The sequence below is a fragment of the Indicator indicator genome, chromosome 22, assembly GCF_027791375.1.
Source record: "Indicator indicator isolate 239-I01 chromosome 22, UM_Iind_1.1, whole genome shotgun sequence".
NCBI lineage: Eukaryota > Metazoa > Chordata > Aves > Piciformes > Indicatoridae > Indicator > Indicator indicator.
Genome location: NC_072031.1, coordinates 4,579,481 through 4,592,857, shown reverse-complemented (window position 1 = coordinate 4,592,857; position 13,377 = coordinate 4,579,481). Strand labels below are relative to the sequence as shown.

At 35.8% G+C, this 13,377-nt stretch overlaps 1 protein-coding gene across 2 annotated transcripts in view; it reads left to right on the top strand.

Annotated features, from left to right (window-relative positions):
- The window catches only part of MRTFB (myocardin related transcription factor B), a 50,310-nt gene that overhangs the window by 19,005 nt on the left and 17,928 nt on the right, over window positions 1-13,377 (top strand). For both annotated transcript variants that reach the window (XM_054391353.1, XM_054391354.1), the window contains exons 2-6: window positions 3,661-3,726; window positions 6,087-6,142; window positions 6,659-6,734; window positions 7,702-7,863; window positions 8,407-8,594. In XM_054391353.1, coding sequence (XP_054247328.1) covers window positions 3,661-3,726; window positions 6,087-6,142; window positions 6,659-6,734; window positions 7,702-7,863; window positions 8,407-8,594 — 548 coding nt within the window. The remainder of the gene's footprint in view (window positions 1-3,660; window positions 3,727-6,086; window positions 6,143-6,658; window positions 6,735-7,701; window positions 7,864-8,406; window positions 8,595-13,377) is intronic.

Genomic DNA, 13,377 nt, shown 5'->3' with positions numbered 1-13,377 from the left:
TTGGAATGTGCTGCCCAGGGAGGTGGTGGAGTCACCATCCCTGGAGATGTTCAAGAGGGGACTGGATGTGGCACTTGGTGCCATGGTTTAGATGGTCATGAGGTTTAGGGTGACAGGTTGGACTCGATGATCTTTGAGGTCTCTTCCAGCCTTCTTGATTCTATTCTATTCTATCTGCTCTGACACATAGACCTGTACACCAAATATCCTCTTTGATTAGATGTAGCTATGCAGTTCATGTACAGATGTTACTATTTCTTCCTTAGAAACACCCCTGATTTGTTTTTTTTTTTTGGTCACTGTGGGAGCTAAAAGTGGTTTAGGTCATTATGTCTTTTATTGAAATATTAGTGTTTCCCCAACCTGTTTTCTTTGGAAAAGCACTTTTTCCCCCCAGCTTTTAAAAATAATACATTTAAGTTTTTTATTCACAATTACTTTCAATTTAGAAAGTTTCTTCAATAACGCATTCAACTGCACAACGTTTCTGTGAACAAAAAAAAAACCAACAACCCATAATCAGTCACTAAACTTTTTTTTTTGAAGCTGCTTAATTTTGGAGTTATTTGCAAAAGCAAACATCTGGTTTTCATCCAGCTTTGTTTGTATTTAACCTCCTTGCTCTGGTCAAGTCGAAATATTCAATGATTATCTTCTCAGACCATCTTTCTAACTGTGAGTCATCTCTTCTCTAGTATTCCCTCTGCAGTGCTTCTCTATTAGTCATGCTATACAGGCTGTCCTTTCTTTACTGTGTAAAGTTCTGATGTTTATTAAATAAAGTGAATAATTGCACATTTTATATTTTCTGTATATCTCATTTCTTCAGTCCACCCACAGTTTTTATGACATCAAAAAACGTCCCTGATGTACTTTGTGAATCCCAGTGGTAGGTCAAGAGATGATGGGTAGGCAAGTAGTGTTATGAGAGACAGTAACTGTTTGTTCTGTATGTGTTTGCTGAAAAATGCTACAGCTTCCCACCTGAGCACATATGGTTTATGTGCAGGTACATTCTTACTGTTCTTCTCATCCTTCTGTTACAGTCCTGCAGATTCTCTTGAAAAGTTTTTTCTGCAAAGCTTAAGCCAAATATCTAATCATAACTGAAGTCACAAATCATGGATATAATGCATTTGTAAATTATGTAGCAGCACTTCCCATAATTTACATTTGGAGTTAAATTTCATTGAAGAATTAGTTGAAACCAGTTGAAAAATAAGAGGTGAGCTACCTCATTCTTACTGATATTATTTGCTAAAGAAATTTGGTTTAGTCTCTGTCTTCCATTTCCTGGGCAAATACCACATCATGGCCATGGCCATGGCCAAGCAGCATTAATTTTTAGGAACTGACAGGAATCACATCATCACAAATATAAGTAACACATCCACTGGGTTGCTGTTTTTTATAGTGTTGATGCTCCCATGGTGTAGGCCATGGTGATGTCAGAGGGAGGCACAGCCTTTCCCCCTTTCTGACACACCTCATTCTAGACAGCACAAACAAAAAGCTGCAGGAACTGCATGACATTCAACAAGTCAATACCAGCTCACTTACAGTGTTCAAAGTGTCTTCCTCTTGGGGCACGTGTGATATGTTCCTGACACTTCCATCTTAGTAGTGCTTTTGAAATAGGGTTCAAAACAGGGCCTTGACACATAAACTTTGATACGCTTTTTTTTGAGGGTTTCTCGTTTGGTTGATTTTTTTCCAGGACAAATTTCAGCAGCTGGATGTACCTCAGGCAGTCTCGTTTTAAAGTTCAATTTAGGGGCACACAGGAAACTGTTGGAGTACTTATTTAGCTTACTTGTATTGTCAGATTGAAGTGTGAGGCCATTCTGATTAGGTAGCTTAGGTAGCCCTAGCTGAACCAGGTACACCTACAAAACAGGGTTTATGATAATGCACAGTAATAAAAGGAAGCTGATTTAAAAGCATATTAGAAATCAGAAATATCACATAGCACAAATGTGGCTTTTTTTTTTCAATAGATAACTTGCCTATCATATGTTGGAAGGTAAAGTACATCAGTGATAACATTCCTGCACTTGTTGTGATATTACCAGGTTTTACTTGTTGATCTACTGTGTTCCAGGTGATGGAATGAAAAAAATACTAATTCTGGTTTACTTACTGTCTGATGATATATATCAGCTCTACTGTAGGCATGATTGATACTGGAGCACATAATTTTTCTTCAAGACCGTGACCCTGAAATAGAGAGATGTATGTTTAAAACTGACTTGTCAGTAGGTAAATGATTTGGTGGACACATTTGTACTGTGTTTACTATTTCAAGAAAGCCAAAAGTATGATGTATGTTTGGACCAAATACAGCTGTATGGATAAGATTCCTCCCCAGTGCAGGACATGTTTTTCACCCCTTTCCATACAGCAAACCCAACTTAGAAAGCACTGCTGAAAAAAGCAGCATTTGAGTTGGTGCAAGACTTAAGGCAGCACAAGTTTGCATCTGCTAGTTAGAGATGTCATTAAGAAGAGGTCATGGCTTACATGGAGCCATGTGAAATTTAAGATAACCAAAAAGAAATTATTTGAACTATTACAAAAGAATTCTTAGTTAGCTTTTTACAGTTATTTAATATTACTTGGAAAACACAATTCAGTAATTAAAGCAGGTATTTTCAGATTTCCAGAGGAACTCAATAAATCTGAAATTACTTGCCATCAATTTACATTTCAGTGTTGTTACTTTTGCATTCTCCTATCTTTGCCTCTTGTAATTCTTGCATAACAATAAAGTCTGAACTGCTGTACCACAGCCCTGAAATGTTTGTATTTAAATTCTCAGTGTTTCTGTGAGACAAGAAAATAATATCCTTGTTTCAGGACTTGCTATTCCCAGTCTTAATGCTTTAGCCAGAAGAGTATCCTTCCTGTACTTTAGAATAGGAAATAAGCTGGTTCCTTTTAAATACTGAAAACAATGAACTTTGTCCTTAGCTTGATTTTTTAGAAATTACATTCATTTTGATGTATTGAACAATGCATTAGTTTGTTTTGCTTCCTTGTGAAATACAATGGAAACAGCGTGTCATAATCATACTGCCATAAAAAGCTACCAAGGCAGAATTTATGATTGTCAATATTACATCTTTAATACATTTGTTTTTTTCTTGATGCTCTGCAAACATAATTTCTTTGGCATTGTGCAGTCATGCAAGATTGCTTAAGACATGTAAGGTGGCTGATGTAACATAGTCATGTGTTGCAGTTTATATCATAAACTCTTTATACATCATGATATTTTATTGAATTTATTATCCAAAATTAATTTTACAAGGGGGAAAAAGAAAATAAATTCTAGATTTAGATGGGTGTTTAATACCTCTTATGAGGCCTAGCTGGTAGGAAATGTGGAGGTACCTGTGAAACATGCCTTTATCAGATGTGACCAAAAAAGAAGCAACTCCACTATAAGTAGTCATTGGAGACAATCAATCCAAACTATGTTAATAGCAGTTGAGCCATAATGATAGTGTCTTAAAAGTTACTATCAGGTCTGAGTATATGTAGAAAAAAATATTTCTAATGTTGAAATATTTGGCATTTTTTGAATGTTAGGATTTTTTTGTGCATTCCAAGGGATGGTATGCTTACATACAAATGAACCATTGTCTCTTTTTTTGTCAGTTCTTCAGCTGAGGCTACAACAAAGACGGACACGAGAACAGCTGGTGGACCAGGGCATCATGCCACGTAAGTCTTGTTATTCCAGTCATTTGCATTACGATACTGTATTAATTATGAACTGAACATGCAAACTAATGAAAAGAAGCGTGTATGTGAGAATGATTAAAAATAACTTTATCATTTGAAATGACTCATGGGATCTTTTTGGCAATCTAAATGAACATGAAGTAAATTCATTGTCCTTACCTAAGGTTTCAATTAAAATAGCCATTGTGTTGAAAGTGTAAGGATTTTCAGACATAATCTCATTCTCCTTTCATTTTCTCTTTAAATTATGACTAATCTTTCTGAAATATATTGAATTATATAAATGACTGGAGATCAGTAACAAAGCCAGCAGGATCAGAATGGTAAGCATTGCCAAAGCCAAAGGACACAGAAGCTGTGACCTAGGCACCAACAGCCCTGCCTTCTATGGCATCATGTTACAGGACATGAGGTAGTGGATTAGGCTGGGCCTCACACATTGGATCATACAACCTAATGCAGAAGCTTCTGTGCCTGGCCTTTTTTCCAAGCACGAATACCTTTCTGAGATTGTGGGAAGAGGCTTTTGGGATCTGTTTCGGTTTTAGAACATTTTTCCCAGTTGCCAGAAGTTCCCAATGAACTTGCTACTGCTAGTAAACTGTCCAAATTGGTATAAGAGTTTTGCATTCTCTTCTGAAACAAAGATAGCAGTGAAAATTCAATTAATGGCTTTAGATGCTGTCTTTGGAGGAATTAAGATGTCACTGATCACCTTAGTGTGAAATGTCTCAGTAAGGGAACACTGTCACTAGGTTCATAAACACAATTGGCAATGTATTTATGATTTTGTGATTCTGTAATGCTGAGCTTACAATTCTGGCCTGCCTACCTACCATCCTTGACAGCAATGCAAGAAGTTACGAGTTCTTCAGTAAAACGTTTTTATCTTTAGCTTGCTTTTACCACTGCAACTTATTTGAAGATCATGCTGCTTTGACAAGCAAATAATGCTTGTAAATTTGGATATTTATTACATACTTATACCTGAACTCACAGTATTTTCATTTGAGAAATAAGTCATTGGCATGCTTTATGCAATTTCACTTTATTACCAGAGTCCATTTTCTCCTTTATTGATTTTAGTCTGTTAGAGAAAATGGTTGTTTCAGCAGTAGCACTTACGATACTTTAAATCAATTTAGGAATCACAAGAGGGTCCTCCTGAGTATGGATATTTAGTGGCCTAGAATTCAACTGCAGTCAGTTCTTTCCTTAGAGATGTTTTGGTGTTCCTCCACCTGGGCTCCCAATGACTGCTCATGGTTTAGTATAATTTGTTTTGCAATTGTTTTGGAGATCAGCCTGGCCTCAGAATGAGGGGTGCGCAGAAAACATCAAGAATCCCCAAGTGTACAGTGTAGGATGTGACTGGGCTCAAGATAATAGGTCCAAGTTGTTCAAAGATTCAATTGCACAAAGTGATTTTTTTTTTTTTAAACAAATCCCTCAGCCACTGAAAACATATCAGCATTATATCAAGTCATAAACAGGCAATGTGCACTGATGAATTCTAGCCTGAAAGCACACTGTCTTAGAGCTAATCTCTTCTTGAAAATTTTGGCGTATGCAGCAAGCTTCAGATTTCTTTGCTAAAGCATCTTCACCTTCCCAGGTCTGTAGTTCTGATTATCTTCAGGAACAGAATTATCTATTTCTTTTAGAGTGAAACCTGGGGGAAAAAAAACTTGTAAACTCTCAGAAAGTGTTAGATATTTTGTTTCGCAGAATCGTATCTCCACCAAAAGTGTCTCAAATAATTATGCCTGCTGCCATTTCACTTCCATTCCACAGTCCATGAAGCACTCTGCAATTCATATTTCTGGCTAAAAAGAGGTTTTTTTACTCTTCTGGCTATTTAGCAGCTAACCAGCATTCTGTTTTCTAATCTGAACGTTTGAGTCTCCTACATTTATTTTTTTTTTTTTTTAATCAGCACAAATAGTTCTTAAGGGGCTGTCCATTTCTCTCTACTAACAGCAAGTATGAGGCATAGACAGTAAATACAATGGAACTAGTGAAATGGTATTTTGGCTTTCTGACCCTTTATCTCATAAAATTTCTACTGTGGAACAGTTTTGGTGAATAGACCTTGATGTACATAGTGAAAAAGTTAACTGTTACATCGTAGTATCTGTTAAAATCAAATATTTTTAGTATTCTGCATAGGACTGTTCCTCATCTCTTAAATGGAAGTGATTACAACTATCATGAGTCAAATATAAGCCTGGTCAGATGCAAACACAACTCTCAGATGATATTAAGCACCCATACACACATACTGGCACTTCTTTTGGAAATCATTTCCTGTCAATTTAACTCTTGCTTTCCCTTCACAGCTTTGAAAAGTCCAGCTGCATTCCATGAGCAGATAAAGAGCCTGGAGCGAGCCAGGGTAAACTACTTTGTGTAAACTTGTTACTAACATCTGAAAATGAATAATCAGTTGTATATGATACTAAATTCTCTGAGTACAGGAAAACATATTACCACTACAGTAACAGCGTGTGCTTTTATATATTAAAATAAATTATTGGTGTCAAAGCTGAGAGGAACTTCCTTAAATCTTCACAGATCAAGGAGGGGGGGATAAACTTATGGTTATAATGTACTACATAGTTCCCTCCAGTTGGAGATAGAATACTTGAGTAAATTATGCTTGGGGAATATTTCTGTAGCAGATCTATACCATTATGATTTTGGGTGGTGGTATGGGATTAAATCCAGAAACATTCCCAACTTGTTTGGCAAAGACAGAAATAAACCCCTCTGCTGCCCTTGTGCTAACAGCAATGTTAAAATTAACTGAATGCAACTGCATCTGTTCATTGACTGGGCATCAGTGATTCATCAAGCTACCCTGAATTTTCTAGTAAGCAGTAACTAATGATATTTCCTCCTTTCTTTAAAGACTGAAAATTTTTTGAAGCACAAGATTCGCAGTAGGCCAGACCGGTCTGAGCTGGTCAGAATGCACATCCTTGAAGGTAGGTTCGCAGCTGTATATATTTTTGGAGCTGGTATTGGAATGAACTTCTGTTACGCACTCAGTTTTCTCAGGTTTTGATAATAATTAGTTCAAAAGGTGTATATGCTTTATTTCTCTGCTTCTATGGTGTCTGTTGCAATAGATACATCTATGGCAATGAAAGTATTCTCAACTATGTATTTGATGGCAATTGCATATTGCTTTTATTCTGTAATGGTGATTACATCATGGTATATGTACATGTAGTGTATATATCGCTTCAGTTTGTAGTTGTACTCTAATATAACCTGACAGCCTTATACTTTTCCAATTACCACCCCAAACAATTTTTAATAAACTTGGTTTTTTTTCCCTGCCTTTATCTTTTCCTTGTTGCTTAAGTCATCGTTGCTTAGGTCTCTCTATGAATGGGGCTGTATTAGTGTGTTTCAGCATAATTTTACCAAAGACAAAAATTACTAAATAACCATAATCCAAGTCAATTCAATAGCCACTAGTTTTCAAAAACCACATTTCCAGATAGGAGTCTCTGTACTGGTACTTCACATCCATGTTGACAGACTATCTCCCTGTTATTATTCAAATGCAATTTTGAAGACTCAAATTTGTGTTGGAAGCTTTTTTTAAAGGTAAACTTTCAAAGATGTATGTCAAGAGAAAATCCCCAAGAAGCAACAGATATATTAGCATTTGTTTTACATTTCCTGCTTTATTATTGGACATTATACAGATGTTTAATAAAAGAATTACTGCTGTTAAAAAAGAGGTTATTTTTATAGAAAAACATGATCATGGGGATGAACAACATCTACTCATACTTGTATTATTAATTTGAGAATTTTCAGAATATTACTTGCCTGGTTTTTATACAAATGGAGTGGTTATTGCAAAGACAAGACAATGCTGTTTGTCATGATATTGGAAAAAAAATGGACCAGAACATTTAAATCAGTGTGTCTTTTTAGAGACCTTTGCAGAGCCTTCACTACAAGCCACTCAGATGAAACTGAAGAGAGCTCGGTTGGCAGATGATCTCAATGAGAAGATTGCTCAGAGGCCTGGCCCTATGGAACTGGTAGAAAAAAATATTCTTCCTGTAGACTCCAGCGTTAAAGAGGCAATTATAGGCAAGTAGAAGTGCCACAGCTTCTATCTGTATGGCATTGTGGAAAACATTTTAACTCTTGAGGGTAAAGTTCACTAGAAGAAAACATACTCAAAGTTTATTACTAATTATTCTTTCAGCTTCTGAGTCCTAACTTCTGTTATTGTTTAATTAAAGTTCCCCTTTTTATATTCAAAACTAAGCTAGAATTCTGTAGGTGTACAATACTGTCTTTGAAAAGACTTGCTTCTTCACAAAAACTCGTACAAAATAAGCAAATGTGGTCATCAGTCATCTGGCATGGGTGTCTGTGTGCACTCCACATATGTTGAGCATAGCTTTTAATCTCTTACTAAAGCAACTTCTGCTATGCACCAGTTCCTTGAGTATGATTTAATACGGCTGTCATTGTATTAAAAACACACAATACGCATGTACCTTATGTTTGGATTTTGCTGAAAACTGATTGTTTTCCAACAATTAGCTAATTCTGTCACCAGTGTCTAAATATAATTTGTGTAAGTAAAAAAAAACGGTGTTGTTTCTTTCTTTGTAAACATTCTAGCAGTTGGACAAGAGAATTATCCTCAAGCTTTGGATGATTATTCATTTGATGAAGACAGCAGTGATGCTTTATCTCCAGATCAGCCAGCCAGCCAAGAATCCCAGGGTTCAGCAGCTTCCCCTGGTGAGCCAAAACCAAATGACTCACCATCACCAGTAACACCAAATGCTAGTACTACATCGACGCAGGTACAGTTTTTAAATGTTGACGTTTTTTCACAGTATATTTTGCAATCAGGCACTATAGAAATAGGGCATCATTTCACATGGCATGAATACATTTGCTGTTGCAAAGGAGCGTCTGTGACTACGTTTTCTCTTTGGGAGTGTATAGACTAGAACCTTGGCTTAGCAGTTAGCAGTGATGAAACTCCCATAGACTGTAGTAAAGCCACATCACTGAAATTCATTACAGCCTGTAGAAGATCTACAGCTTTCCCAGATGTTTAAAAGGTCACATCCATGGTTTACTCCAGCTGTTACTGATTACTTAATGTCTGTCTTCATTCTGGGCAAAGTCTTGAACTTTTTTAGAATTAAACTTAACTGAAACAACAATAGTTGACATCAGTTCCATTATTTCCAGAAAAGCCCATAAAAATAAGGTTTCCTACATAATTTGGATGTTCTCTCCTGTAGTTTTAAAAAATACTGCCTAAGGAATTTATTACTTAAGAGATGAAGTAACTTTTCTCCTGACTTTTCTGTGAGGTTTTTAGTATTTTCTTGAGTTACTTAGAAAGAAAGGAAAGCTGAAATTATTTTCATGATTATCTTTTTCTTACCTATCCATTTGGAAGATACATCTACTTATATATTTAAACTTGCAGAGGGTTCATAGCAAAGCCAGGGTTCTGCATAGGGAATTGTGCTGCAATTTATAAATTAAGGCACAAGCAAATGATAAGACAGAATTGAGTACTGAGTTCTTACTGTATAAAGCAATGTAAAATTAAACTAGATGATAAGTCTGTTTGTGCTCTGGACATGTTACTGTCTTAAAGACCATGGAGACTTGACAACTGAGTAGGTCAGGATCTGGAATTACTCTTCTTGATCTTTTTATTACTATGGTAGATAGAAAACGTATTGCAAAGTTCATATTCAAAATCAGTGCTGGACACGAAGTACAACACATACGTTTTGTGGTTCTCCAACATATGAATTAAGATATGATTTGGGTTTCACACTGAGAAAACCCAATCTGTGATAAATAAATTGAAAACAAACCACGTGAAATTAGACTCCCAAGTAAAGAGCCAGGTTCCTAATGGGGAATTAAATAAAAATACTGACAGCAATACATGCCAAAAGCTTTTCAAGTAGGAAGCATAAGATAGATACATGATTGCAGCAACAAAGTAACAGAGCACTTGAACTTGATTGAAAAAGCACTTTAGGTAGAACTTTAATCCTTTGCCTATAGATTTCATAATATACTAGTCACTTTGCTAAAATAAGAAATTAGTCTTCTGCAGAATATAACAGAGCATACTTTGTTGCTTTTGAAATAAAGAATAACAGCACAGCCTGTCTCTACAGAAGATGTGTCTGGGTAGTTGCTCCTTCATTCTTTTAATTTCCTCTGACAAATTTCACATTTTATTACAACATAAAATAGAATGTTTTGAAAACAGTGGAGTGCATCCAGAGTCCTTTCCAAGGATTCCTCCTCCTCACATTTCCGGACCTCAGAGGACGTAACATAACTTTGAGAACCTTCAGTTCTCCTTGACTTACAGCATAAAACTTGCTTTAGCCTGATGTAGTTGCATCTGGTAAGGATTAGGCATTTTAACCACACCACTCTAAACAGATCAAATTGTGGGGTGCACAATTCTGAAGACATTAAGCAGTTATCTTAAAAACAGCTAAAGTATTTTGCTTGATGAGACAGAATATAATGACTATTTTCTTAATATATTCATTGTAGCTTGTTGACCTGCTAGATGGTTCTTTGCATTTAGAAGAGAAGGACCAGAGATCCATACTATCTCTAACTCAAGATAGGAGATCTCTTCAAGGAAACAATTTTAAGGTTTTTATGAAGTAATCAAGTGAAGAAATTCAGACCTGTTAATTTAGGGATTTTAATTTAAAAATTTATCAAGTGATGTGCACAGTTCATAGCCTCATCTAACACTTACAGATAAATCTGGGAAGTACATAAAAAGCTTTTGATTTCATATAGGTATTAATCTTCTGTAGTTTAGGATAACAAAGATACTCTATGGCAAGAGGAGAATGTTTCACACCATGATTTTCAAGTAGTATGAATTAAAGAGGTGTGGAAGTGTTGTTATTTGGGGTTTTTTTTGTTTTGTTTTTTTGGAAGTTACTAACTTCATTTTAAAGAGTTTTGTTGTGCTGTCATTATTTAATAATTCATATTAAATAACTCGTGAGTTATTTTCATAACCTATAAAGTATTGCTAAATAGTATGTTTGAAGTTGCTTCTTTGGGTTTAAAAAGAATCAGAATGATGAATAGTAAAAAATTATGTAATGAATAAGATGAAACATCAAGCATTTTTTAGATGAGACTTCAGGAAAAGAAAATAAAGGAACCAGTGAAACGATTAGGATTCTGTGCTTTAGATAATACATGACACTGATTCAAAGACAAAGTGTTTCTAAATGTTATTGCTATAACTAAAATAAGCTTTTAAAACTTGATAGCAACAGGAGTGCAATATGTTGGAAAACAGCATCCAGAACCCTTTTTAAAGGGTAAGTCCCTCTAAAGTACCTTGCCAATTCTTATGCAAGTCCAGTAAATAACAGATACGGTGTAGATCTCGGATGCTTTCCAGAGCAAACACTTTGAAAGCTGGATATAAAAATAGAGGCATTTATATCTTTAGCCTGCCACCATAAACTGACACAACCCAAGACAGGCATGTATACAATTTTTCATTGACTAGGCATGGCATACAGAGTGCTGCAATTTAGTGAAGCTGTACCAGGAGCTTTTCCTCTGGGCGACTGCACCACAGAAGGATCAAAACCACTATACGGTTTAGATAGGTTACAGCAGCTGTCGGCGGCTGATGGCTGGAGACACAGCAAAATGTATAGAACAGATAGAAGGGAAAATTACTGTCATTCAATTGTAAGCAGAAGTCAGAGGACTTAGTGCATGAGGATGGCAGCTTGATAATCGCCATCCTAGAAATACACTCGAACCAGGACATAAAGTTGCAGTCCTTTGGATACAATGTCACAGAAGAGTAGTAGTGCATATGAAGAAATGAATTAGGGAGAAGCACCGTTTTGACTTAGTAAGAATACAAGGTTTTAGAATGTATTCTGAAGAAAAAGTATATTACTGATAGGAATGTAAGGGAAATGGATGTACTAGGTGATCTTATGGCTTTCTTAAACAATGGTAATAAAACTGATCTAATCTATCTGGGTTTAATACTGCATGGTATTAAATAGTGGCAAAACTGGAGAAGATGAAGATTAGCAGAGGTGAAACAGAGGGAAGTATTGGGTTGAAAGGAAGTTGGTAACAGTGCCCTGCAGGAGTCAGTTTGGGAACATTATGGTTTCATGTTACCTTGACCAAAAAAATGAGTCAGATAACAACGTAAGTTGGAAGGCATAGCCAGCACAGAGTTGGATTGTTGTTATCCAGAAAGAACTGGCTGATTTGACTTTTAGGAGAGAAATGGAATTCCAGTAGAATGGCATAGTTCTTAAAAAGAAAAATACACAACACTTCTCCTTTCCATGTAAAACAAGCCTATGGACTCTGACTCATGAGTAAACTGAGGAGAAAGACATCAGAGGTGCAGTGGCCAGCAGTGTACTGACTGATATTTTGTACTTCCTCTGCAAAACTGCAAGGATGTCACAAGAGAAGATTCCAGTAGAAGTGTTAATGCCACTTTATCTTTTATGAGAAAAGAATAAAAATTCATTTGTGTAGCTAGATAAACAATGACTGAGATCTGGTTTGTACAGTCCATATCCCATCATAGTTATATTGACTGTAGAAAGAAATAAGTTTTAAATTGGAAAAGAATTTCAGCACAGAAAATATTGATATGACAAAGTTTGGTTATTATGTAGGAAAACTTTCTGGAATTTTCTGGTAGGCATAGTGTTGCCAGTAAAAGAATAACAAGAAAAAAGAGTTCTAAGCCTACATGGACTTTCCTAAGTTTATAGAAGAAATTACACAGATTATGTTTGCAACAGCAAGGGAACAAACTCAGTAAAGCTCAAGCTAATGAACACAGTAATATAATTGTGCTGCTAGTCAAATACAGAAGTAGTGTACCTCCTGGCACAGTCAGAGGTGTGGTTACCATGAAAATACAATACGAAGCTATCTCTTCAAGATAGATTTGCTCTGCTGCTGTGTGAGCATTCTGAAACAAGAAGTTTCTATTCCTGTGGTGATGTTTGACCTACATGGCTTTTCTAACAGTACTAGTTTGGGTGGTAAGATTCTCCTTGTGTACACAAGATTTTGACTTCACAGACAGAAAATAGTGAAGGCCTGAATTCTACAGTCAGAGCGGTGGAAATTCAGTAGGATGCTTCAGCATGTGCACTGTGTCTAGGGTAAAATTTTAATGCTTCTTCAAGCAGAGTAATAGGAATAGTAGTACCTCTGCTAACACTTGCTAACAATTCATTCCATTCTTCTTTGAATTATTTTTAATCCTTATCCCTCCTTTTATTTATAGTCCAATAATGTTTGTTTGCACTTTTTCTATACTTGGTTGCATAGAAAAATATTGAAATCAGTTATATATTCCTAAAACCTGTGATTCTTTGGTTCTAGAAGCCTTCATACATGAAACTTGGCAACGCTAAAAAGAAAATAAATGTATTTGACATAACCTTCTCCTGTAATTCTGACCTTTCTTTAATTTATGCCAGGAACAAAAGAACTTCTTTAATGACAGCTGTCAATTCTAAGAAAATTTTGACATTATAAAGTTAATAACTGTCATCA